The sequence below is a fragment of the Pseudophryne corroboree genome, chromosome 1 (genome assembly GCF_028390025.1).
Source record: "Pseudophryne corroboree isolate aPseCor3 chromosome 1, aPseCor3.hap2, whole genome shotgun sequence".
NCBI lineage: Eukaryota > Metazoa > Chordata > Amphibia > Anura > Myobatrachidae > Pseudophryne > Pseudophryne corroboree.
In genome coordinates, this window is record NC_086444.1 from 769,893,689 (window position 1) to 769,920,072 (window position 26,384).

Below are 26,384 nucleotides of genomic sequence, written 5' to 3' on the forward strand. Positions count from 1 at the left end.
AAAGTGAATGGACCTTCAAATTGGGAGGCTTGAAACCATCAGGCCTCAATGAATATATTAATTATAGTGTGTTTTTGTAAAAACTTTTGCACCACCTTTGCCATACTTTTATCACCTCCTTCAATAACTCCTTTCCCTCTTCCATATTAAAATTCTCTTTCTCCCCCCCCCCCTTCCCTCCCCCCCCCCCCCCGGTTCTGCTTTGGGTCCCCCCCCCCTTTTTTTCAAACCCCCCCTCTCCCATCCAGTTTCATTGTCCCTCTTCCATTTTCCTTTTTCCCTCCACCCCTCCCCTTTCCCCTTCCCCCCCATATCACCTTCATCTATATTTTCTGCATCCACAACCTCACCTAGGACACTTGTTCAATTTGTTCTATATAACATATCACTCCTCCTCCCCTTTCTCACTCCATCACAGTTGTACATTCCCTTTCCCCACACCTAGCATCACCATGCCATCAGCATACCTCCTTATCTTCATTATTTCCACATCTATCTGTACTTGTGCAATTTTTAAGCACACCACATTTAACTGATGCATGCACACCTGCTAACAGGTAGTATCCCACTCCAGCCCACTATAATGGCTGCACACATTAAGCTCACTTTACACTATCTAGATATAGAAGCTGCAGTTATCTTTCTTCTTTTTCTTTTCTTTTCTCCCCCCTTTTTTTCTTCCTTTTTCTTCTTTCTTTCTTTTCTTGTTCTAGTCCACTCCCCTTTCTCCCTGCCCACTTCCCCCTTTATTCCTTCCTAACCCTACCCAAACCCCTCCCCCTTCCCCCCCCTTCCCACCCCCCTTCCCGCTCCCACATCATTGGATATTCACTCCCTCGCTCCAATTATGAGCCGCAAATAACTACTAAATATTAGACCACATGGATCCCCGACATTTATTTATTTATTTATCCATGTATCCCTATCTACTTTATTAGTTACATTCTATTCCATCCTGCTCCTCTTTCATCCTCTGTCATAACTGTCAATAGGCTTAATAGGGTGCTTTTACACCTTGCTGCACTCCAATCAGTTTCACTTGTCTTATACCCAACTTCAGTACCCGTTGTATTCCCAACATTCTTCCTATAAATTTAAGCATTATTTTTTTTTGTAGTTATCAAACACCTGCATTTCTGTAATTTAGTTATTATTATTATTACTATTATTTATTATTTATTATTTTTTCTTGTCTTTCTTGAGACACTTCACTGCTATTCCATGAGCACTGCCTAAATTTCTGCAGTAATGATTAATTGAGCTAATGCTATCATATAATTGTCAATTAATAGTACTAAACCTGTATGTAATTATATACAGACTTACAAACTAATATGTACTCTTCATCATGGTTGTGTTTTAACTTTAATTGTTGGTATTTATTTTGTTTTAATCCTCCCTTTTTGCATTCCTTTTTCTTATATGATATCATTGATGGGCCCCCCTGACAAGCCTTGATCGCAAACATTCCCTCTGAATTTGAGGATATCAGCAGCCAATCAAGGGACACACCCTTTCAGTGATTGGATCCAAACCAGCTTCATGTGCTTTAAAAGCCTGCAGGGACCCAGCCCATTACAGGAAGTGACCAAGCCCGGCGGACGGGTGAAACGCGTCTTCCGACTTCACCTATTGTCCTGGCTGACTACAGTAGCGGACGTTCTTCTCACCCACCCGTGTCCTGTGCCTCCTCTGACAGCGATTCACTTCGGCTGGCCGGAGCATCGGACGTTCTCCTTCTCCTCTCCAGCGGCGGTCCCGTGCCTCTTCCGACATCGCCACGCTTGAACTGATTAGCGGACGTGTTCCTGCACCTGTCTGGGGCTGCCGGGCCAGCGGCACCTTTCAGAACAAGACCTCAGCGTGGTGGAAGGGGTTACTACATCCAGTCATCGCGGGTAATATCCAAACTTTCTCCTATCCGTCACGATCAGCTTGAGACTCGCACAGATTGGACATCTATCATTCCCTGCTGGTTTGAGTCAGCATTTATATCTCCTGCTAATTATTTAAAATAGATACGTCTGTATCATAAAAATCCCAAGGGTTTTTCTCTAATCTCATTCTTTTATTCCCAATTAGCAATATATGCTGGGATTGATACATGCGCTGTGATATTGTCATTTATTCAGCACACTGTCTTTATACTTTATACATGCGCTGTGATATTGAAATTTATTCAGCACACTGTCTTTATACTTGCTACAATATTAGCAATATTTATACATGCACTGTGATATTTAAATTTATTGAGCACACTGTCTTTATACCTGCTACAATATTATCTTCGTTTCTAGTTCTGTTTTCCTACAGGTACTAGTTTCTTGCAATACATTGTATCTTTCACTGAGATTGCATCTCATGTTGTATACATGACTCACGCAACCCTTGCTCTTTCCCCCCCCCCTGCCCTCCTGTGCTTTTCTACAGCAATATTACTGGGTACATTGTTATCTTGCACTGTTTATTTAGAAGAATACCACCATCATAAACGTCTCTTCTTTATATCGAGCATTAATATAGAGATTACAGTACTGTTGTTGTACCCAGTATTAACCCAGTTGTAATTTTTATTTTTGGGTAAGGACACGACACCTGATACCTGATTAACATAATTATAGAGATCACATTCTGCACATATTGGACTACAATCCTGCATCTTATCTAGTGACAATATTACTATTTTGTCCAATTCAGCAACTGCATATTTGTATGGATGTATAACCCTGATTAGTCCATCCCGACATGTGCCTTTCCTTTTCTCTCTTTTTCTGAGAATTCTAAATCATTTAACCGATATAGGTACCAATGTGTACTCCTCTTCTTTGCTTCCATCTACATATAATTTCATGGACTCTCACCACTGATTCTGGGTATATCCCTGTCTAACACTGGCAGCAGATCCATCTATTTTCTTCTATCAGTTAACTTCTGTCACTTTACTTTGATACTATGTAATTCGTGAACTCTCATCAGTGATTCCAGAGCTTCCCATTGGCGTTTCAATTTCCCTACTATCATACCACACTGGAAACGCCCAAAACCGTCCGAACTTGGAAGCTAATCAGTGTTGGGCTGGGTCAGTACTCAAGTGGGGGACCATTGAGGAATACTCAGTTTAGTAGAGCACGCGTTGGTCCCACATGCTCAATGTCTAACACTGACAGCAGATTCACTCTGCTCTCTCATTTCCTTTGCTTCTTTCTATTCATTTTCACTTCTTCATTAAAGCATATTACTGGCACCAATATAGGACAGGGTCACAACTTTGTTGATCTTTGTTAGTAGAACGTACCATTCAAATATTCTAATATGTAAATATTCAATTCATTTACCGCATTTAGATCTAACTCTGCCAGCCAGGACTGCATAAACATCACTATCATATCAGCAATTTTACTAATTGTTTATATTGTTTTCGTTTTTTGACTACTCCTTCTCTCATTAACCACTAAATATCTTAATTTGTGTTAATAAAAATTGATTTTAAATATTATATCTCATCTTGTTAAGTCTATATATTGTTCAAATTAAGAGTGCACCCAAAAAAGAGTCTTCTTTTCTTCTTGTTGTTCGATGTTCTAAACACTGACTCAGGGTGCACCACCAAACTGTTTAAAAATCAGAAAACTTAGTTTTCTTGTTATTTCATAATTTTGGTATCAGTAAAATTATAAAAATTGTATCTCTATCATATCCTGTGCGGTATTCCCCAAACCTTTTGAAGACTTAAATACGCAACTGCAATATAGCCATTTGGTACAGTAACTACAATCTATTTTGAGCACAATGATAGCATTATCCACTTTAAAAAAAAAAGAATAGAATTAATTTATGTAAGGTTTAACAGATAGATGTATTATGTACTTTGCTTATTAGTGTAAAAACCTACTATGTGCATAATCTCACAGCTTCCTTTGATCATTACTTCAATCTTGGTTATATGTACTTCATTTTGTATACAGGTGTATATCACACCACAGTCTACCTGCGCCAGGGTAACAGGAGCGTCACATTACTACACTGTGCTGTTGGAGGACCATGCTGCTTACACTATCAAGCTTCATTCCCCTCGCTAAAGCATGACATGTCCTGGATCATTCTGAGAAGGGTGGGGAGCACCCAATGTTACATTCCCCCTGAAAATGATCCCACACACATTCTAAATTCACTTTTTTAATTTGAAACTTACTATTTAACATCACACGGTTGTCACTTAAAATATATTATTATATAATTTGTAACTTGTAAACAAAAACTACAGCCTTATTAGCAAAGAGCTGGAGAAGTACTTGTACTACCTACCTCAGCTATTGGTATTCCTTCAGGTGGACGACACTGCAATAGGACTTCTTGTTCCAGTGACACTTCCTTCCCTAGAGGTTCTTGTTCAAAAGTCTTCCTTAAGTCTAGAAAAAAAGGGACTTCTTTAATTCTTTCAAAATATATGTTTACAGTATTGTGCAAGAGACATAAAACTTTGTTCCACTAATGCTTATTATAGTTACACCATACGTAGGGCAGTAGTTCCCAAACTCGTTCCTTAAGGAGCACTAACTGTCCAGGATTTCAAGATAGCCATGGTTCAAGACAGATGGTGAAATCATATTCACTGATTTACTAATTATGTCACCTGTGGCCAAGCATGGATATACTTAAAACCTAGACTGAGGTTTGGAAGCACTACGTAGGGCATACCCAATATTACACAGCATGAAAATTACACCTTTTTCAATTTAGTTTGCAGTAATATACTTTAGAATATATACTTATATGTGTAATCAATATTAAGTTTTGGTGCTAAAGGAACTAAAGTAAGCCTTATTATTAATGAGAACATGCTAGGAATTGTTATGCAATATTAACTACTCATAACCAATAATGATTTCTCAAGAGTTCACAGGAGAGAGCATCAACACTGTCTGATCCTGCCTGAAACAGGTAAATAATTAGCGCTCAGAGTAGAGAAGCATACGCACCTGGGATAACACCGATCCCGGGATTTGAACATTCTCGGTAAGTACAACTTATTATTTTTATTTTTATTTTTTACTACAATTTAGCTTTGGGAAATATTATCCTTAAAAGGGATTTAAAGCAATATCTGCTATAAAAAAAAACAATGATGAGAATAATTAATGGAAGATAGAAGAGATGTTAAAAGGGGTCCACTACGTTATGCCGGCTGTTGGAATCCCGGCACCCAGCATACCAGTGCCGGGATCCCGACCGTCGCCATGACGGCAGCGGGGTGAGCACAAAAGAGCCCCTTGTGAGCACGGTGGTGCGCTACGCACGGCGCGCTAATTATTCTCCCTCCAGGGATGTCGTGGACCCCCCAAGAGGGAGAATAGTTGTCGGTATGCCGGCTGTTGGGATCCCGGCGCCGGTATGCTGAGCACCAGGATCCCGACAGCCGGCATATCAAATGCCTCTGCTTAAAAGAGGCTTGGAGTGATGTATACAATCTGACTTAGCTTGCCCAAATTCTGCAGTGTGTGTCCGCACAGAAGCTAAAGATCTGGTTGGCAGATAAGCCCCATCACCAAATGCATTAACTACTTGGATGACCTTTATACAAGGAGTACCACCTGTACTTTCATCAGCCTTGTACTGCTAAATGATAGCTACTGTATAACAACCTACTATTGCCAGGCAATAGATTGCTGCAAAAATAGAAGCATATTACTAACAAAATGTAGTTATACAAAACAGTACAAAAATACACGATCACAACATTTAAAATCTGTATGTTGATAACAGTTCAAGCAAAATATTCCATGAAAACATTGTATGTCCTGCACATACTTTTAGTCTTCTGGTGATGTAATTTGCACATTAAACTGCAGCATAGTATTTCATTTTCATTACTTCAAAACATTAAAAGGCCATTAAATGCACCCATCTTCTGTACAATCCAATGCGGTGAGTATTAATCTCTCAATTTGTTTTATCATCTAGAAGCAAAGTCATAACCCAAATGCTTTGTAGGGAGAGCTAATTCATAAAGAATCACTTGACAGACAGAAATGAAATGTTTAAATTCAACAATAAAGCCTGAATGCCACAACCTAACCCCAACCGAACTTCCTTCTGAATATTCCAAGCATTTCTGGGTGGTCCTATTTTAGGGGTTATATAAACAGGTAAGAGTTACAATAGTCTGAACGGATACACATTCTAAAACCAGTCAATGCTGATTGCTAATGAAACTTTAGCAAAATAAAGATAAATAAATATATGCTTAGTAAAATAAGGTGAAATTGATTGATACGTAGCACTGTATATAATCATTAGTCCAAGCAAAACTGTAGCTAGCGCTCATAATGCTATGGGGTCTATTCATGAATAATTTTTGCAGGCTTTAGATATCAAGCAATTTAATAAATACCTAATGTTGAGCTGTCAGTGATATCTCCGGCATTAAAGAAGCTAATGAAGCAGACCACAGTTCTCATTATTCTCAGTGGGGACTGCTTTCTGTGCCAAATTCCCAAGATCAAAAATGCTTAGCTTTTCTTGGTCCTGACAGCTGATGCCTCCTGATGATGGCATTTACTTGTCTGTTCCCATGAGGAGAGCACAAATGGAGAGGGTTCTTCTGATCCCTCCCTGACAGTGCCCATACACACTGCACAGGCGCAGATATTGCAGTGTCAGAAGCCAGCACTAAAGGATTAGTGATTGCTATCACTTTACACCAGGGGTGGCCAGACTTTTGGGACTTGAGATCTACTTTTTGTTCACTTACTTACCGGTGATCTACCGGTGTCAAACAACACCAATAATAAATCTCACATTTAAAAATAGCATTAATAATGACAACATGAAATAACCCCTCTCTGTGCAAATCCCCCCCTTGTTCAGGTACCCCCCTTCCACTCCCCTGCATAATAGCCCCTTGTACAATGCCCTCCTCCGTGCAAACCCCCACTTTGCAGATAACCTCCTTCCAGTCCCCTGCATACTAGCCCCCTGTACAATAATCCCCTCTGTTCAGATCCTCCACCCTTTACAGATTCCCCCTTGTGTAAAACAAAAGACCCCTTTGTGAAGATACCACGCTCTGTGCAGATACCCCCCCCTTTGCAGATCGTCCTTCCCCTTGTGAATAAACCCCCCTTTTCATAACTTACCTGACAAGTTGTCACGCTGCCTAGCTTCAGTCCTCCCTCTCCCCGCAGTCACGGCTCCAGTATTCACGCTGCATGGCCTCCCGCTGGCTGCTTCTCCTGTTGTCACCACCGCCGGCTGGATCAAACTGGATCCAACTAGCTCCCAGGCTCCTCACATCACAAGTGACGTAACAACGTCACCCACGCATCCGCACACTGCATCCCTGGGAAATGTGAAGAGAAGCAGCAGAGGCAGGCTCTTTACAGCTATTTTATGTTAAGTCTGTCGCCATCTACCGGCGGATGCTCCGCAAGCTACTGATAGATCGCAATCTACCTTTTGGCCACCTCTGCTTTACACCAAACCTTTTTGCTGGGATCTGATTTTAATGGAGGCCATGTACTGAAGGAGGACTATTGATAAATTTGACAAAAAAATAATAATTCTTATTGCTGCAATATGCAGTGATAACATATGGGATTACATTGGTCAAAATAAGTAGACCCCTACTGTAGAGCAGCTCATTGGTGTTTTATTGCCATCCAGTCTACTTTATAAAAACCTAGTTGTGACTTGACACTGTTACACAGGGATATTTTTCCATGTATATTTATTATACCCCTTTCAGACATCCTCCAAAATCCCAGGATTTTGCACATGAACGCGCATCAACCCAGGAATGTTTGAATTTGGCATGTGTGTGTATATTACATGTATGTGTGTGTTTAAGTGTGACATGGGTATGTGTAAGACGTGTGAGTGTGTGTGTGTTTGTGTGTGTGTGAAAACATGTATGAGTGGGACATGTGTGTGTGTTTGACATGTGACATGCGAGTAGCCTGGTCTGCCTTGGCTGCCAGGGCAGGCCAGGCTTATGTCTGAAAGGGGTCCACCCCCGGAATTTCCCAGGTCTCAGTGTGAAAGGGGTCTCAAGCAAAAACCTGAGATTTTTCGGAGATGAAAAACTTGGGACTGAGCAGGAAAATTCCTGGGTCATATGTCTGATACCACTTGCATACAGAAAAGTCTGAAAGTCCTGGCAATTACCCAGCATTTCAATGCTAGGTCGTTTTCCCGGGACCTGACTGACCCCCCCTTTCACACAGACATGCAAATTACCGGGTCGAGAATTTCGACACGGTAATTTGCAGATCAACACGGGTATTTTGTCTGCGTGAAAGGGTCAACCCATGTCGAAATTTCCCTGCCTCCGACCCTGGTAGATTCCAGGGTCGAAGTCCCGGGAATTACAACACGGGTTGACCCTTTCACACAGAAAAAGGACCCATGTGTTTCATGAAATTACTGGGTGGAACTGCTTCACCCGGTAATTTCTGTTTCTGTCTGAAAGGGGTATGAAAGGGGTATTAGAAGAACAGTAAAAGTTTTGTGAAACAAACTTATTTCTGTAAATCTCAGGACAAAGGGAGTACTATTAGCCTAAGCATTAACCCACTGAAATTATTCTGCATAAAAATGGAATAACCATGATTGTTTTATTTTGTTTTTCCCCCTGAGAATGTAATATTGTCTTATGTAATTTGTACTGACCTAGTTATGGGTGTGATATGCAAATACCATCACTTTTAAAGTGGACAGTACTGCATTTTCTATGCCTACATCAAACAATATTACTGTTCTCGCTGTGTAATTTCAAAACAAAACCAGTGCTCTTTCTTTTTGAATTGTATTAAAAGACTTTTGACAGCAATGACAAATGAGAATACAAAAAAGTATACACTACTATTTTATGATTTGCTAATTATTGAGCAATTTGAAAACTATAGATATATTTTAGCTCAGAATACTAACAGCAATAAAATACATACACCGTACTGAAAAAAATGTTCAAGATCATGTAAAAGCAATCACTGTAATGTCCCTGTTCCAGTACTCAGAAACACTAACATAAATAACTACAGTACATCAGAAACCTAAAACCACTCTAAATACCACTCTCCAGTACATAAAAAAAAATCAGGATTTTACACAGGTTTTTTTATATATATATTTTTTTAGTCTGTCTTGAATGAAATGTATAAAATGAGTAGTAATAATAATAATAATAATAATAATAATAATAATCCTATATAGTAAAAGGCTAACACTGCTCCTCACCTTTACGGGGGGAATTCAGATGATTATCGCGCCGGCAGCCACTAGATGGCAATTCAAGTGATGCTCCATTCAAACGCGTACAGCCGCTGACACTGACATTACTTTTATGTTGTTCCATCCTTTTAATGGGCTGGTAGCTAGTAGTAATAATAATAATGATATTGATAATAACTGAACAAGACATCCCATTTTAAAACTTTGCCAACGTACCACAAGAATTAAGGGTACCTTTAATTTAAGCCTTTTTCTATAGTGCAGGGAGTTGTTATCTGATGATCATGACACAATAACTACAGAGAGATCATCTCATTTCAAAGGAGGGCCTATCCTCTTTAGTCCCACAAGGTCCTATTATTTCTAGGAACCAGTATGGGGGCTATTTGAGCTTTGCCACCATTCCCATTCTTGGTCTGCTTAACACCAGACAATGACACACTCTGTAGTAAAACTAAAAATTACCAACTGACCACATGAAGTAAAATAGTGGGCCCTTTTTATTTATATCAAGATACAACTGCTGGGGAATATCTGAGATGGCCCAAAAATATGGGCACACCAAGCGTGACCAGGTGAGCTCATCTGGTTGGTCCCTAACACCAAGATTCAAGACCAGGCCAATTTAATTATTGCTGTCGATGGACGTGAATGCCATGGGTGCCAATATGTCAGCTCCACCCTTGTGAGGTGCAAGCAGAAATGAATGAAACCGGGACCGTAGAGAGGTTCGCTAAGTGCAGGAACTGTTTGGGGGGCATGGCCACGCCCTCCCCCCCACAAAAAACAACCAAAAAATATATATAAATAAAAAAAATGTATATGCAGCTCCGCATAACGGGGTTGTGTGCTGCACAGGGAGCGTACCGTTTGTCCCTCAACCAGGGGCAGATTTTCAGGGTGGGAGATCTTAATTGGCTCCAGCAAGCGGTACCCTCCTCCGCAGTGGCAACATCTTCCCAGTAATATTGGGAAGAAAAGTCTCTAACACAGTGCCAGTGTCTTTGCTTGCACTGTGCAGCTCAATCTTTCTGAAGATGTCACTGGGAAGATGCCACCGCAGAGGAGAGACATGCTTGCCAAAGCAACGTTGATATGCTCAGAGGATGGCAGACCCTCCAACAAGCCTGGTCCCAGGTAGTTATTACCTGCTCAGTAGCACCGGTTTGGGTGCCCTATCCAGTACTTTAGATGGGTTTAGCCGCTGTTCATGGCTAAACCCAGTGCTTTTGGGCACGACACGCACCATAAGTAATCAGTACCCAAAACAAATGAATAGCTCCTTCTATCACCCATTCCCTAGCGGCATGCAAAAACAATTGAACTGCCCTTTAAGTGGCTAAATGTTTGAGTGAGATGACTCCTCACTTTAACTGAGGGTGCCCCTGAATCTCCGAGAGTGATGGTGGGAGGCATTGTTCACTTTAAGTGCCTTTTTCCATCACTGGATCCTCAGATATTTCAGTACTGCAGTCACGTCAGCGCCCATTGGTGATGATGTGATTGTGTATTGAATCTTCCACCAGACCCCAACAAATGTACATATTGTGGGATATGAGGAATTATTGCCTTTACTTCTTTATTGCCTAAGGACAAGAGGGAGCTACAGTATATGTGCAGAATAATTCCCATCTGTTCTTCGCACTCAAGGAATTACTAACTGACCAAAACAGTTTTCGATTCAGTGTAACAACAATATTTAATTTTTTGTTTTAAATACCAACGTGTACTTACAGTAGTACAGCATGTGGAGGCCTTTCTTTGGTAGACTACTGATTAAAGTATATGGTTCAGGAACACAAATATGTTATTACCTTTATTTATTTATTTATAAATTGATGTTGTAACAGCATGCAATTAAAATAACATAGCTTAACGGAAAAGGGATCTATCACCATGGTAGAAGACACATTTTTGAGGGATGGTTTTGGAATTAAGTTAATTTTATTTGAAATATTCAATTCTATTTATTTATAAGCTGTCAATTGATACAACTTATACAATATATAAGAGGAACAAAAGCAAGGGAGCCTTTGGCTTGCACATAACTAAAAATACAAAAAAAAAACAGTCAAAATGTCATAATGATATAACAGCTAGACTAGGCATGGCAAGCTTTCCGGAACCTGTGGTCCACTGATATCACCTGAGAAAGTAATGGAGGTAATTCAGACTGGATTGCTGCAGCAGCAGCGATCGCAGTCTGAATTACCTTGTGGAGTGCGAACGCACATCGGCTGCGTGTGTGCACCCCGGGAGCCCAGTGAGATGCTGCTGCGATCGCCTTTGTCTTATTGACAATGGAGGCGTGTCTGGACCGTTGGGGGGGCGGGCCCGCAGCAACAGTGTGACGTCACATGCAGCCGCTGCTTTTGTACCCGTGCCTGGGGGGAGGGGTAACTGATCGTAGGTGTGCTAAATTTAGAACATCTACGATCAACTCTGATTTACCCCCCCATGTGTCTGGTGTTCAATCTTCACCAGAATATGAAATAGTCACTGCAAAGGAAAAGAACACAGCTCAACACCAACAAATGAAATAAAAATAAAGCCATAATTCCATCTAGGAACTGTGTAAAAGCAGCAGATGGTTTTTATTTGGAAGTTGTGTGTTGAAATTCCAGTGGTTTATTTCCATATGTAAGTATGAAGGGATTCTCTCTTGTAATTAACTATTTATTAGATTTGCATTACAGCCGTCTGTATATTTAACCTCCTTCTGCATGTCACTGATTTACACAATGAAGGCACAACCTATTGACCTATTGCCAGCACCCATATTTTAGCTAAGTCCTACCTTTTCAGATCTGAAAGATTCCAGCAATTATGCACACATGGTTTTGGGACCAATGAAATATAATACTACTTCTCATCTGGCAGTTTAGATAGTTAACTGGTACATATATTACTTTCTTAACTATCTTCATCCATTTTACATATGATACTAACCATCTGGTTAAATGGTTAAATGTTTCATGCTGGCTCCCAACTGTCAAGATCAGTGAGCTTACACAGTCTACATTTGATCATGATGAAACTGTAATGTAATGCAAAGGTAAATTTGTATACATAATTAAAAATGCATTAATATGATGCATGTTTCTACTAGAGTTATAATACTTTTATTTCAGTTCAAACATTTTGAGCAAGTACTACGCTAAAAAAAACTTATAATGAACAAATTATGGAATTTTAGTTGGTTAAAGTGCTACAATGAGTGTGCCTTATATAGTCTATGGGGTGAATTCAATTAGCAGTGAAAACGCATTTTCATTGTAATAAAAATGCAAATTTACTGCGAATGGCAAAATGCACCAATTCAATTGTCCTGGAAAACAGTTGTACAGTAATTTTACTGCAAATTTTAATTCACCAACTCCGTGCAGGTGATAAACTTGGGCAAAATCCCTACTTTAAGTTAAAAATGTTGGGATTTGGTTCTGAGTCCCTGAGACACCGCTCTGAATGACTAATTATGCACTTAGGAGTTTTTATTTTTAATTGGCCAATAATGACAAGTCATTTTTGTGGTAAAAAGTGCAAAATTATGGATATTGGGTACAAGGTATGGGACAGGTATATCGGGGTGCTTTATGAGTGGGGCAAGTGTTTTAGACTTGCAGGTGGGACTAATCGGTGCGTTTCCACAATCTTTCAAAAGTCCCCTAAAATTACCCAAATATACTGTACATTTTTTTAAATGTTACATTTATATAACAGCCATTTGACCCAATTTAAGTACCAGAAATACTGTTATTATAACTAATAATAAACATTTATGCTGTTAATCGATGTTAGTTTATTTTTTCTGGGGGGGTACAAGCAAATGTATTCATTTTTCATTTCTCACTTCGGCACCAATTTTTGCGGTAATCCCGTTTTCGTGCTTTTTTTTTATTTGATACGCAGATCGCAGGAGTACACATGCGGTACTTTTGCTGTAAAAAAGACATGAATGTGGTAAAAGCAGCAATCGCTGTAAATTACCGCCATTTTCGCAACTAATTGAATTCACCCCTATGGCTTTTAGTTTACATTATATTTTCATGAGTAAAGACAAAGATGTGGTAATTTATTTGAAAGAGAACAGATAATAGTACATTCACATTAATAGAATTAAACTAAAGCTATTTAAAACCCCAAACTTACAGATAGATGGATTGTATTTACAAAAGAAGGTACTCAAAAGAGACATTAAATGAAAACTTATTTTGTGTAAGGTACATTTTGGCCCAGGACAGGTTCAGGAACCTGGTTCCTGATTATGTCAATTTAATGAGAGGTTCAGGAACTGAGTTCCTGCTGACCATATAGGTAGGATGGAAAGAAGTTAGTTTCCTGGCTGTCAGGATACCGGCGCTGGAATCCCGACAGCCAAGGGAATCCCGGTGGTCGGAATCCCGACAGGGCCCCAGAATCCCCACTCAGGGGGTGGTCCATGACCCCCCCTCCCCCTCTGAGGGGGATTAAATTAGTATCCCGAAGCATGGCGATAGCATCGAGCCAGCAAGGGATTCCATTGGGATTCCGTCGGGATCCCATACTGAATCCGGTAGAACAGTAGGGAACCTGTTTTTCGGGAGTATGTGTGGTAGTTTTCTCTCTAAATTGAGTGATCTGAAAATCATAATGTTAAATATTTGACTTTGCTAAGGGAAGAATACGTTGGGAGCCATATGCTTGGAGAAATGCTTCATCTTAATAGCACTCATTTGTCTGATAAACAAACAATAAAGGGTGTATGCAAAAGATACTTATTTACCATAAAAATGCATGTTTAAAAAGTAAAAAAAAAATATTTACCCCTTTAGATAGATCTTGTTATGAAAATGACTGTGATTTCATACCTGTTTTTTAATAAATGCATAATTACGTTTTCATCCTGGCCTTACTGTAATCCCTTTCACACTCTCTCTCTCTCTCTCTCTCTCTCTCTCTCTCTCTTATTCTATTCTACATGTTAATATGGACTGACAACTAGCTGCTTATCATGCTAATAAACAAACAAAACCTGCATGAGATGTTACCAAAGGATAACAATAATGTAGTTTCTCTGGAAAACAAATCCCAGTGTCCACACTCAGCAGGTGAGGATACAAGCTACTCCTTCTGTTGAGGTCTATTTATTATACCGCTTTATGGGGTCTATTCATGCAGCAGTGAAAAGTCCTGTTTTACTAAGCACTTCGCTAAACAGGACTTTTCACTGCTTCCTGGTATTCAAGAAGGGGTATACTGTGGAGAAGTGTAATACCCCTTTTCCACTGACTTGAAAATCAAGGGTTTTCACATGTGAACGCGCATCAATAATGGATTTTTGTAAGTGGAAACAGCTCCCACAAAAAATAAAAAAATAGTTTTTACCAATAGGTAAAGGATCGGGCGCTAAAGTTGCTGCACCTCTAATGCTGCTGCTAACTTAATGGGGTAGTCACACCCAATATAATAACAATACACAAACAAACAATAGCAGCGCTAATTAATGAATAACACTTGATGGATTGAGTGATAAAACCTTATATTTAATAAGATGGCGACTTTAAGCCATAATTAAAAAGAAATGTGCACAGCTCATAAATGAATAAAATGGTATGGGTCTCAACTTAGATTGCCTGTTAATATGCAGTCCGTTCCTATATTGTGAACTGGGTAAGTAGAGAGTGACTAAAATGTGCAGAGAGACTGACTGCGCAGTCTGACCATCCAACTTTACCAATGCCGCTAGAGGTGAAGTCCTTTGGGAATCTTTGATGTATGCAAACGTCCAAAAGGGGTTCCTCAGTATTTTGCGGTGTCCTTCTCCTTAGGTGGTAAATTGTTGGATGTCACAAGTTCTTAATTGCCACAATTCATCTGCAACGGTAAACGTCCAGTTCTGGTCCGGATGTAGGCAGTAAGAAGTAACGAATGATGACCCAAAGATAATTCCTGACGCGTTTCGCTGTAAGCACTACAGCTTTGTCAAAGGATAACTGTATAACTGAGCTGGTCTGATATTTATACCAGTATTGATTGCCAAACAATCTACACCTGTTCACTCAATCCATCCAATATATAAATGCAACATTCAAAATATATAAAAATTACATTGATCAAGCACTGTTTAAAATTCTAGGACAGACTCATATAGTGGTAATCTAATATTACTGTAATATCCTGCATACAGAGTAAAATTTTAAAATTCTTAACCCCTTGTTTTAAATACTTCCGGGTAGAATTAACATGTGACATACAATTCTTAACAATACATCCAGCTGTTTCATCATGATTTTAATATATAGTGATCTTTATTTAAATACATACATAGAAATTGTTAATTCCAAATAAAATATATCCAATTAAGCAATTTAATTTAGTTACGTCGTACAGATTGGAAACACTTCCGGGTATCAAGTCCCATTCTATTTCCGCCTCGTGGAACGCACCGAGGCGGAACTACTTCCTTTTCCGCTCCGTGGGACGCAACATGATTACCCACAAATCTCCGCTCCTGGTCACGTGACTTCACACGTCCGATCACGGGACCAGATACGGAGTCCTGGGCATAAGATTCTCAAAACCCTGACTTCTTAACATGTGACCAATACTTTGTCGATCACGTGGTACTAGTAATGACGGGGTGTAACCTAGTGGTTTCTCTATAATACAGCCTCTATTATTAAAGCAACTTATCGAACACTAAACTATATTACAAAAATATTTGTTTTTATAGATGTACTGTAGAGGGATGTTTCTGAGAACATAACAGGGTGTAATAATTTACTCGCATATTCATTTTACCCTTATCATGTGTAGTTAATTGAGTGTATGGCTAGCTTAATCAGTTCCCATTACCTCACACTCCATTTATAATGTTAAAATGTTTTTTTTTTAAAACATAACAAAAAATATATCTACGGACAGAGAGAGAGAGGAGAATTCATTTATCCTATATTTTGTATATATATACACATAATATGTTACGAGGCTGGAGTACCTCCGAGGTTACTATAGGCATTGAAGTACTCCTACGTCCACAAATCATTAGAGATCTAATCTATTAATAAAATTCACCGTTACCCTAATTACCTAGGGTCAGAGATGGTAAGTATTAATGTGGGACCATAAGGAATCACTCAAATAAATTATGTGACTTTCCATAGGTTGATGGTTTTAACCCTATCAATAATACTAGTAACAAACAATTATATGGTAAATTAACTTCCATCAGAGGATATTGTGGATGTAAAGAACACTCTGTATCTAACTGAAAGGAAACAAAAATAGGGTGCGGAAAATGCTTCCTTCTTAATTCAATTTTCATATCCATGAACTCAAATAATCGAATTAAGTTCTACTGATTCGTTTAAACCTTCCGGGAAAATACTATTCATCTGGTACATCCAGAAGACCTCCTGTCTACACAGGTTTTTGTATCTATCACCCCCTCGTTTGGTTTGGGGAATGAATTCCAGACCAATAAGTTTCAAGCACTTTGGATCTCCCTTATGGGTGACATCATAATGTTTTGACACACTATGTGTCTGTATACGTTTAATAATATTCCGCCTATGCTCTAAGAAGCGTATCTTGAGTGCACGTGTTGTGCGTCCTATATATTTTTTCCCGCACCCACACGTTAGCATATAGATAACGTATGGTGTGTCACAATTAATAAAGCTTCTTAATTCAAAGAATTTACTAGTGCTCTCTATAACTACTTTCTTTACCCGATTGCTTATAAAGTTGCAAGTTATACATTTATTTCTGCCGCATTTGTAGCACCCCTTTATTTTCACTGAATGTTTTTTCAGCTAGTCATTCTCATCTACATCGGCTGTGTTATTCTCTATTGTAGTTTTCAGACAACTGGGAGCCAACATATTCTTAAGGGATTTACTTTTGCGAAAAATGAACCTAGGTTTGAGATTCAATACAGGAAGTAGTAAAGGGTCCTGTCTTAGGATCCCATAATTTTTTGAGACAATCTTTTTAATCTCAGACTGGCAAGTATTATAGGTTGAGATAAAAGATATCTCCTCCATTTGTACTTTATTAATATCAGCTTTTTTAGGTTCTAAAAGATCTTCTCTTTTTCTATTGGTCGCTTCTTCTAGTGCTGAGTCTACCAATGTTTTGGGATAACCCCTATTCAAAAATGCATCTGACATCTCTTTAGCTTGCATGTTGAAGGAGGTGGGCACAGACGCGTATCTACATTTTAAAAGTAGCCACTATATGCCGTGGAAGAAAAGCATTCCCAAGAGTCAATTATTAAGACTCGGTAGAAACTGTTCTGACCTCACCTCCTTCAACATGCAAGCTAAAGAGATGTCAGATGCATTTTTGAATAGGGGTTATCCCAAAACATTGGTAGACTCAGCACTAGAAGAAGCGACCAATAGAAAAAGAGAAGATCTTTTAGAACCTAAAAAAGCTGATATTAATAAAGTACAAATGGAGGAGATATCTTTTATCTCAACCTATAATACTTGCCACTCTGAGATTAAAAAGATTGTCTCAAAAAATTATGGGATCCTAAAACAGGACCCTTTACTTCTTCCTGTATTGAATCTCAAACCTAGGTTCATTTTTCGCAAAAGTAAATCCCTTAAGAATATGTTGGCTCCCAGTTGTCTGAAAACTACAATAGAGAATAACACAGCTGATGTAGATGAGAATGACTGGCTGAAAAAACATTCAGAGAAAATAAAGGGGTGCTACAAATGCGGCAGAAATAAATGTATAACTTGCAACTTTATAAGCAATCGGGTAAAGAAAGTAGTTATAGAGAGCACTAGTAAATTCTTTGAATTAAGAAGCTTTATTAATTGTGACACACCATACGTTATCTATATGCTAACGTGTGGGTGCGGGAAAAAATATATAGGACGCACAACACGTGCACTCAAGATACGCTTCTTAGAGCATAGGCGGAATATTATTAAACGTATACAGACACATAGTGTGTCAAAACATTATGATGTCACCCATAAGGGAGATCCAAAGTGCTTGAAACTTATTGGTCTGGAATTCATTCCCCAAACCAAACGAGGGGGTGATAGATACAAAAACCTGTGTAGACAGGAGGTCTTCTGGATGTACCAGATGAATAGTATTTTCCCGGAAGGTTTAAACGAATCAGTAGAACTTAATTCGATTATTTGAGTTTATGGATATGAAAATTGAATTAAGAAGGAAGCATTTTCCGCACCCTATTTTTGTTTCCTTTCAGTTAGATACAGAGTGTTCTTTACATCCACAATATCCTCTGATGGAAGTTAATTTACCATATAATTGTTTGTTACTAGTATTATTGATAGGGTTAAAACCATCAACCTATGGAAAGTCACATAATTTATTTGAGTGATCCCTTATGGTCCCACACTAATACTTACCATCTCTGACCCTAGGTAATTAGGGTAACGGTGAATTTTATTAATAGATTAGATCTCTAATGATTTGTGGACGTAGGAGTACTTCAATGCCTATAGTAACCTCGGAGGTACTCCTGCCTCGTAACATATTATGTGTATATACAGGTTGAGTATCCCATATCCAAATATTCCGAAATACGGAATATTCCGAAATACGGACTTTTTTGAGTGAGCGTGAGATAGTGAAACCTTTGTTTTTTGATGGCTCAATGTACACAAACTTTGTTTAATACACAAAGTTATTAAAAATATTGTATTACATTACCTTCAGGCTGTGTGTATAAGGTGTATATGAAACATAAATGAATTGTGTGAATGTAGACACACTTTGTTTAATGCACAAAGTTATAAAAAATATTGGCTAAAATGACCTTCAGGCTGTGTTTATAAGGTGTATATGTAACATAAATGAATTCTGTGCTTAGATTTAGGTCCCATCACCATGATATCTCATTATGGTATGCAATTATTCCAAAATACGGAAAAATCCGATATCCAAAATACCTCTGGTCCCAAGCATTTTGGATAAGGGATACTCAACCTGTATATACAAAATATAGGATAAATGAATTCTCCTCTCTCTCTCTGTCCGTAGATATATTTTTTGTTATGTTTTAAAAAAAAACATTTTAACATTATAAATGGAGTGTGAGGTAATGGGAACTGATTAAGCTAGCCATACACTCAATTAACTACACATGATAAGGGTAAAATGAATATGCGAGTAAATTATTACACCCTGTTATGTTCTCAGAAACATCCCTCTACAGTACATCTATAAAAACAAATATTTTTGTAATATAGTTTAGTGTTCGATAAGTAGCTTTAATAATAGAGGCTGTATTATAGAGAAACCACTAGGTTACACACCGTCATTACTAGTACCACGTGATCGACAAAGTATCGGTCACATGTTAAGAAGTCAGGGTTTTGAGAATCTTATGCCCAGGACTCCGTATCTGGTCCCGTGATCGGACATGTGAAGTCACGTGACCAGGAGCGGAGATTTGTGGGTAATCATGTTGCGTCCCACGGAGCGGAAAAGGAAGTAGTTCCGCCTCGGTGCGTTCCACGAGGCGGAAATAGAATGGGACTTGATACCCGGAAGTGTTTCCAATCTGTACGACGCAACTAAATTAAATTGCTTAATTGGATATATTTTATTTGGAATTAACAATTTCTATGTATGTATTTAAATAAAGATCACTATATATTAAAATCATGATGAAACAGCTGGATGTATTGTTAAGAATTGTATGTCACATGTTAATTCTACCCGGAAGTATTTAAAACAAGGGGTTAAGAATTTTAAAATTTTACTCTGTATGCAGGATATTACAGTAATATTAGATTACCACTATATGAGTCTGTCCTAGAATTTTAAACAGTGCTTGATCAATGTAATTTTTATATATTTTGAATGTTGCATTTATATATTGGATGGATTGAGTGAACAGGTGTAGATTGTTTGGCAATCAATACTGGTATAAATATCAGACCAGCTCAGTTATACAGTTATCCTTTGACAAAGCTGTAGTGCTTACAGCGAAACGCGTCAGGAATTATCTTTGGGTCATCATTCGTTACTTCTTACTGCCTACATCCGGACCAGAACTGGACGTTTACCGTTGCAGATGAATTGTGGCAATTAAGAACTTGTGACATCCAACAATTTACCACCTAAGGTGAAGGACACCGCAAAATACTGAGGAACCCCTTTTGGACGTTTGCATACATCAAAGATTCCCAAAGGACTTCACCTCTAGCGGCATTGGTAAAGTTGGATGGTCAGACTGCGCAGTCAGTCTCTCTGCACATTTTAGTCACTCATCTACTTACCCAGTTCACAATATAGGAACGGACTGCATATTAACAGGCAATCTAAGTTGAGACCCATACCATTTTATTCATTTATGAGCTGTGCACATTTCTTTTTAATTATGGCTTAAAGTCGCCATCTTATTAAATATAAGGTTTTATCACTCAATCCATCAAGTGTTATTAATTAATTAGCGCTGCTATTGTTTGTTTGTGTTTGCCCACAAAAAATAAAACCTGGGTCAAGTGACGCAGCAATCCTTCACAGGTAGCTAGCAGGATTTTGCCCGACTGAGCTGCAGTGATAATGGGTAACCCGATGACATCATCTCCAAGTGCCATGAGAAGAGAGACTGCACCTACGTGCAGTGTGAATGGTGCTGACTCGGGAATAACCCAGATCGGAGCGTTAGCAGGAAAGGGGTCTGTCCCAGGTCTGACCCAGATTAGAATCATATTCCAAATCTTGGGTTGGACCCAAAACTTTGGTGGAAAAGGGGAATAAGATTCCTCCACCAATGTCCCGGATTAGTGTCATACCTGTATGGGGAGAATGATTCAGAGAAGAACAGAAATGTCATGCTTCTCAATTTAATTTCAACATCTGAAGACAGGAAAATGAGTCAATTTAATTTCAACATCTGAATACAGGAAAATGAGCTGAAGTGTACCTCGCTGAATGAAGAGGAGCAGTGAAGTTCACTGTTCCTGCTCATTCTCTGCCACTCCGTCTTCTTGTGTCAAGCGTCAGCCCTGTGACGTTGGCAGACGCTGGAATGCAAGGCACTGCCAGTTCTTGCACACTGTGGAAAAGCCTTATCGGACTCTCGATATGTCTATCTTCACGCTGCTTCCCTGGATTGCAGTGGGTCCGTTTATCAAGGGCGACGCCTGACAGGTCTTCATGAATGGCTAAAAACATTACTATATATCACATTGATATCACATTGATATCAATATGATATGATATGCAGTGATATTTTCCAGTAGGCATTTCATGTTCTATGGAATAGAGCCCTATGTGATTTATTAACAGTGATCCACTAAGGAACCTATGATTTCTCCTGCAGTCCTGTTTGGAAATGGTGCTCAGTTTTAGCTCCCACCAATAATGTGGCCATCTACACTCTAATGAGCTAATAGTGTAATGACAATTTTGCATAAAGCCATGCCCTGTAAGTTCATTACTGGGGGACCCAACTTTTTGAATACATTTGCATGATGGGTGTTAATAAATGACATTTGGAAATCAAAATGTATTGCAGATATTTTACCTAACACTATGCACAAAGATATGTTTCTAAATACTCACCTTTAAAACAAACACCACTTTCTAAGGCTGGACCTGAAATCAGTGCACTGTGAGATCTGTTCAGTGCTAAGGGGGAGTGACTAAGCATGTGAAGGTGTGGCTAGGTCCTTAGTGAATACAGTCTAAACGGTATGGTCATGTACCTTCTCAATAGGTTGGGCTCCGACCTCCTGGATAGGTACGGTCCAAGCAGAGCCGGCCCTAACCAATATGATGCCCTAGGCAAGATTTTGGCTGGTGCCCCCTAGCACCGCCGCTAGTTCTGCAGGAGATGTCTGGCATGAGTCAGCTGGTAGCTCTGCTAATGTTGGGTGCCTTTTGTTTATAAAAATGCATCTTATTTGCATTACTATGTGGCTAGGATGCACATGCAGCTTCTGCTGATTAAAATGATATGCAGCATGCCTATACACTGTCTGCGACTGCGGCTGTATCTGCATATGAAATGCTACATTACAGTGATCTCCAGGACTACACTGCAACGTAGCATTTTGTATGCAGATACAGCCGCAGTCACACACAGAATATAGGCATGCCGCATATCATTTTAATCAGCAGAATCTGCTGGTGCCCCTAAGCATACCAAATGCCCTAGGCAATTGCCTAGTTTGCCTATGCCTAAGGCCGGCTCTGGGTCCAAGTACCTGTACTCCTATCTCTCAGTGTTATTTTATTCAATAGCTTTAATTCTCTTACCCATTAAATGTCATTTCAAATATTGTACTAAACGCTATGTGGTGTAATCCTTCTCTATGGGACTTACATTACTGCTATACAAAATTACTAAATAGCATTTTGAATAACACTGATGAAGTCTCTATAGGGTTTAAAAGTGTCAGGAGACAGAGGTATTTTATGGCATGTGGCTGACCTCCTATTAAATAAATATAAGCATCTTCAGCAGCAGACACATTTTTCACACATTCAAATTGCTCCTCGGTTAATTCTATTACATGCTCAATGAACAGAAATGTTCAATACATTTTTTCTGTTTTAATGGACTATAGTCGTGGAGTGCCGGTTCTCTGGAGGATGAAATCACTTTTTTTTTTTAAACTGGCACAACAATGGCCCTCATTCCGAGTTGTTCGCTCGTTCTTTTTCATCGCATCGCAGTGAAAATCCGCTTAGTACGCATGCGCAAAGTTCGCACTGCGACTGCGCCAAGTAACTTTACTATGAAGAAAGTATTTTTACTCACGGCTTTTTCTTCGCTCCGGCGATCGTAATGTGATTGACAGGAAATGGGTGTTACTGGGCGGAAACACGGCGTTTCAGGGGCGTGTGGCTGAAAACGCTACCGTTTCCGGAAAAAACGCAGGAGTGGCCGGAGAAACGGTGGGAGTGCCTGGGCGAACGCTGGGTGTGTTTGTGACGTCAACCAGGAACGACAAGCACTGAAATGATCGCACAGGCAGAGTAAGTCTGGAGCTACTCTGAAACTGCTAAGTAGTTAGTAATCGCAATATTGCGAATACATCGGTCGCAATTTTAGGAAGCTAAGATTCACTCCCAGTAGGCGGCGGCTTAGCGTGTGTAACTCTGCTAAATTCGCCTTGCGACCGATCAACTCGGAATGAGGGCCAATACTTGCTGATCAGTAAGGGAAAAGAAAAGTTTTATATGATAAAGTGAGCTAATTATGTCATCTAACTCAAGTACAGACTGTGGCTGTGCATAGAAGTGCCAAAATCTTACATTATGAATACGACTTTGCTGTAACTGGGAAAGTTACCTTTTTAGAACATAATATAGTAATTTTTTTTTGGGGGTAAATACTTTACACAACATGCCAAATCACACACGCCAATTTGAACAAACATCTAGTACTAATATTAGTATAGTATTAATATATTACTATATATATATATATATATATATATATATATATATATGTTTTTTATTTCAATTTACCAAGGTAGTTAAAAGAACCCAATACCTGTTTACACACACATACATACTGGATGGCTATATTATGTACCTATCTTCTACTGGTAAATGTGAGGATAAAATAGTGGCTACAGTACAAGAAAAACTTTCTCGGTTTTCTTTTTATTATTCTAGCAGCTTTGCGTCGGGTCTGTTTTCATGCATTCAGGTTCTCCAAATCTTCAGGCTCGTACACAAAGGTAGAGTATGGTATAGATAGCAGTGAGACTGGACAAAAGCAATGCAAATGAGAACATTATGGATGCGTATAAAGGAAAGAAAGCTGAGAAAATGGTTTCTTAAGCTCTTGTAATAGGAAATATATAGCCTGGACCACATGAGTAAACCAATCTTTGTAAACGAAAAAAAAAAAAGGAGATTTATGGTAGACTTACCATAGTTAAATCTCTTTCTGCGAGGTACACAGGGTTCCACAGGGAATACATTGGGGTGTAGAGTTGGATCTTGATCCAGAGGCACCAACAGGCTAAAGCTTTGACTGTTCCCAGGATGCAATGCAGGGCCTCCTCTATAACCCCGCCTCCGGGCAATGGAGCACAGTTTCATTAACCGGTCCAGTGCAGAAGCAGGTAAAAGAGAAGGCAGATGTTAGTCGCATAAAACCACATTCTCACGACAGGAGAAGGGACCAGCGGCTAATGCCATACAAACCCAAAGAAGCTAAGTGCGTAAGGGTGGGCGCCCTGTGGAACCCAGTGTACCTCGCAGAAAGAGATTTAACTATGGTAAGTCTACCATAAATCTCCTTTTCTGCAGTGGGGTACACTGTGTTCCACAGGGAATACATTGGGGATGTCCTAAAGCAGCTCCTCAAGAGAGGGGATGCACCTTAGCGGGTATGAGAACCCGGCGTCCAAAGGAAGCATCCTGGGAGGTGGAAGTATCAAAGGAATAGAACCTAATGAACGTGTTCACTGAGGACCACACAGCCGCCCTTGAACAATTGTTCTGCGGATGTGCCACGGCGGGCCGCCCAAGAAGGTCCAACAGACCGAGTATAATGGGCCTTAATTGCAGCAGGAACTGGGAGCCCAGCCTGCGCATAAGCTTGTGCAATCACCATTCTAATCCATCTGGTCAAGGTTTGCTTATTCGCAGGCCAGCCACGTTTGTGGAAACCAAACAGTACAAAAAGAGCATCTGACCTCCTAATGGAGGCACTCATCTCCACATATATACAGAGAGCCCGCACCACATCCAAAGATCATTCTCTGGAGGACAAATCAGAAGAGATGAAGGCCGGAATCACAAACTCTTGGTTAAGGTGAAAACATGACACCACCTTAGGCAAATAACCAGGGCGAGTTCAACGACTGCCCGGTCACAATGAAATATCATAAAGGGTGGACGACAGGACAATGCACCTAAGTCTGATACCCTTCTAGCAGAGGCAATAGCCTGTAAAAACAGGACCTTCGCTGTAAGCCATTTAAGGTCCACCGTCTCAAACGGTTCAAATGGAGACTCTTGCAGGGCACTCAGAACAACAGACAGATCCCATGGAGCCACAGGAGGGACATAGGGAGGGTGAATCCGCAGTATGCCCTGAGTGGATGTATGAACGTCAGGTATAGACGCAGTTTTTCTCTGAAACCACACCGACAAGGCAGATATGTGAACCTTGAGGGAGGCCAGATGAAGTCCTAAATCCAGGCCTTGTTGCAAAAAAGCCAGAAGTCTGGAAGTACTAAACTTGTAAGCATCGTAATTCTTAGCAGCACACCAGGTGAAGTAAGAATTCCAGACCCTATAGTAAATCCGTGAAGAAGCCAGCTTGCGGGCCTTTAGCATAGTTTGGATAACCGCCTCGGAGAATCCTTTGGCCCTCAGGAGTGAAGATTCAAGAGCCACACCGTCAAAGCCAGTCTGGCCAGGTCAAGGTAGACACAAGGGCCCTGAACGAGGAGGTCTGGGCACTGAGGAAGTAGAAGAGGACGCTTTATCGATAGACCCTGCAGGTCTGAGAACCAATGCCGTCTGGGCCATGCTGGAGCGACTAGAAGTAGTATTCCTCCTTCTTGCTTGAACTTCCGTAGTACCTTTGGCAGGAGTGACACTGGAGGGAACACGTAGGGCAGCCAAAAGTTCCATGGAATTTCCAGTGCATCCACGAACGCTGCTTGAGGATCCCTTGTTCTTGATCCGAAGACCGGAACGTTGTGATTGTGTCGAGACGCCATCAGGTCTACATCTGGCACCACTTGTCAACTAGGAGTTGAAAGACTTCATGATGAAGACTCCACTCTCTGGCGTGCACATCTTGACGACTGAGGAAGTCTGCTTCCCAGTTGAGGACTCCCGGAATGAACACTGCCAATATTGCTGGCAGATGGCGTTCCATCCAACAAAGGATTTTGGACACTTCCAACATTGCCATGCGGCTTCGAGTGCCGCCTTGATGATTTATGTAAGCCACTGTGGTGGCGTTGTCTTATTGTACCTGAACAGGCCTGTTCTGTATCAGAGGCTGGGCAAGAGTCAGGGCACTGAACACTGCCCGCAATTTACAGAATGTTTATTGTGAAGAGAGATTCCTCCCTGGTCCACCGACCCTGGAGAGAGTGGCGTCTGTAGTCAGTAGGACCCAGTCGGGAATCCAGAAGGGACGGCACCTGTTCAGCTGCTGGTCCTGTAGCCACCAGCTCAGTGATAGACGAACC

General features: G+C 40.0%; 1 protein-coding gene and 1 pseudogene across 3 annotated transcripts in view; one reads left to right on the forward strand and one right to left on the reverse strand.

The window, feature by feature from the left end:
* Positions 1 to 26,384, reverse strand: part of UNC5C (unc-5 netrin receptor C) — a 537,583-nt gene that overhangs the window by 142,141 nt on the left and 369,058 nt on the right. For all 3 annotated transcript variants that reach the window (XM_063917546.1, XM_063917553.1, XM_063917539.1), the window contains one exon: positions 4,306 to 4,409. In XM_063917546.1, the coding sequence (XP_063773616.1) occupies positions 4,306 to 4,409 (104 nt within the window). The remainder of the gene's footprint in view (positions 1 to 4,305; positions 4,410 to 26,384) is intronic.
* On the forward strand, positions 3,010 to 3,128 carry LOC134946134 (5S ribosomal RNA; annotated as a pseudogene).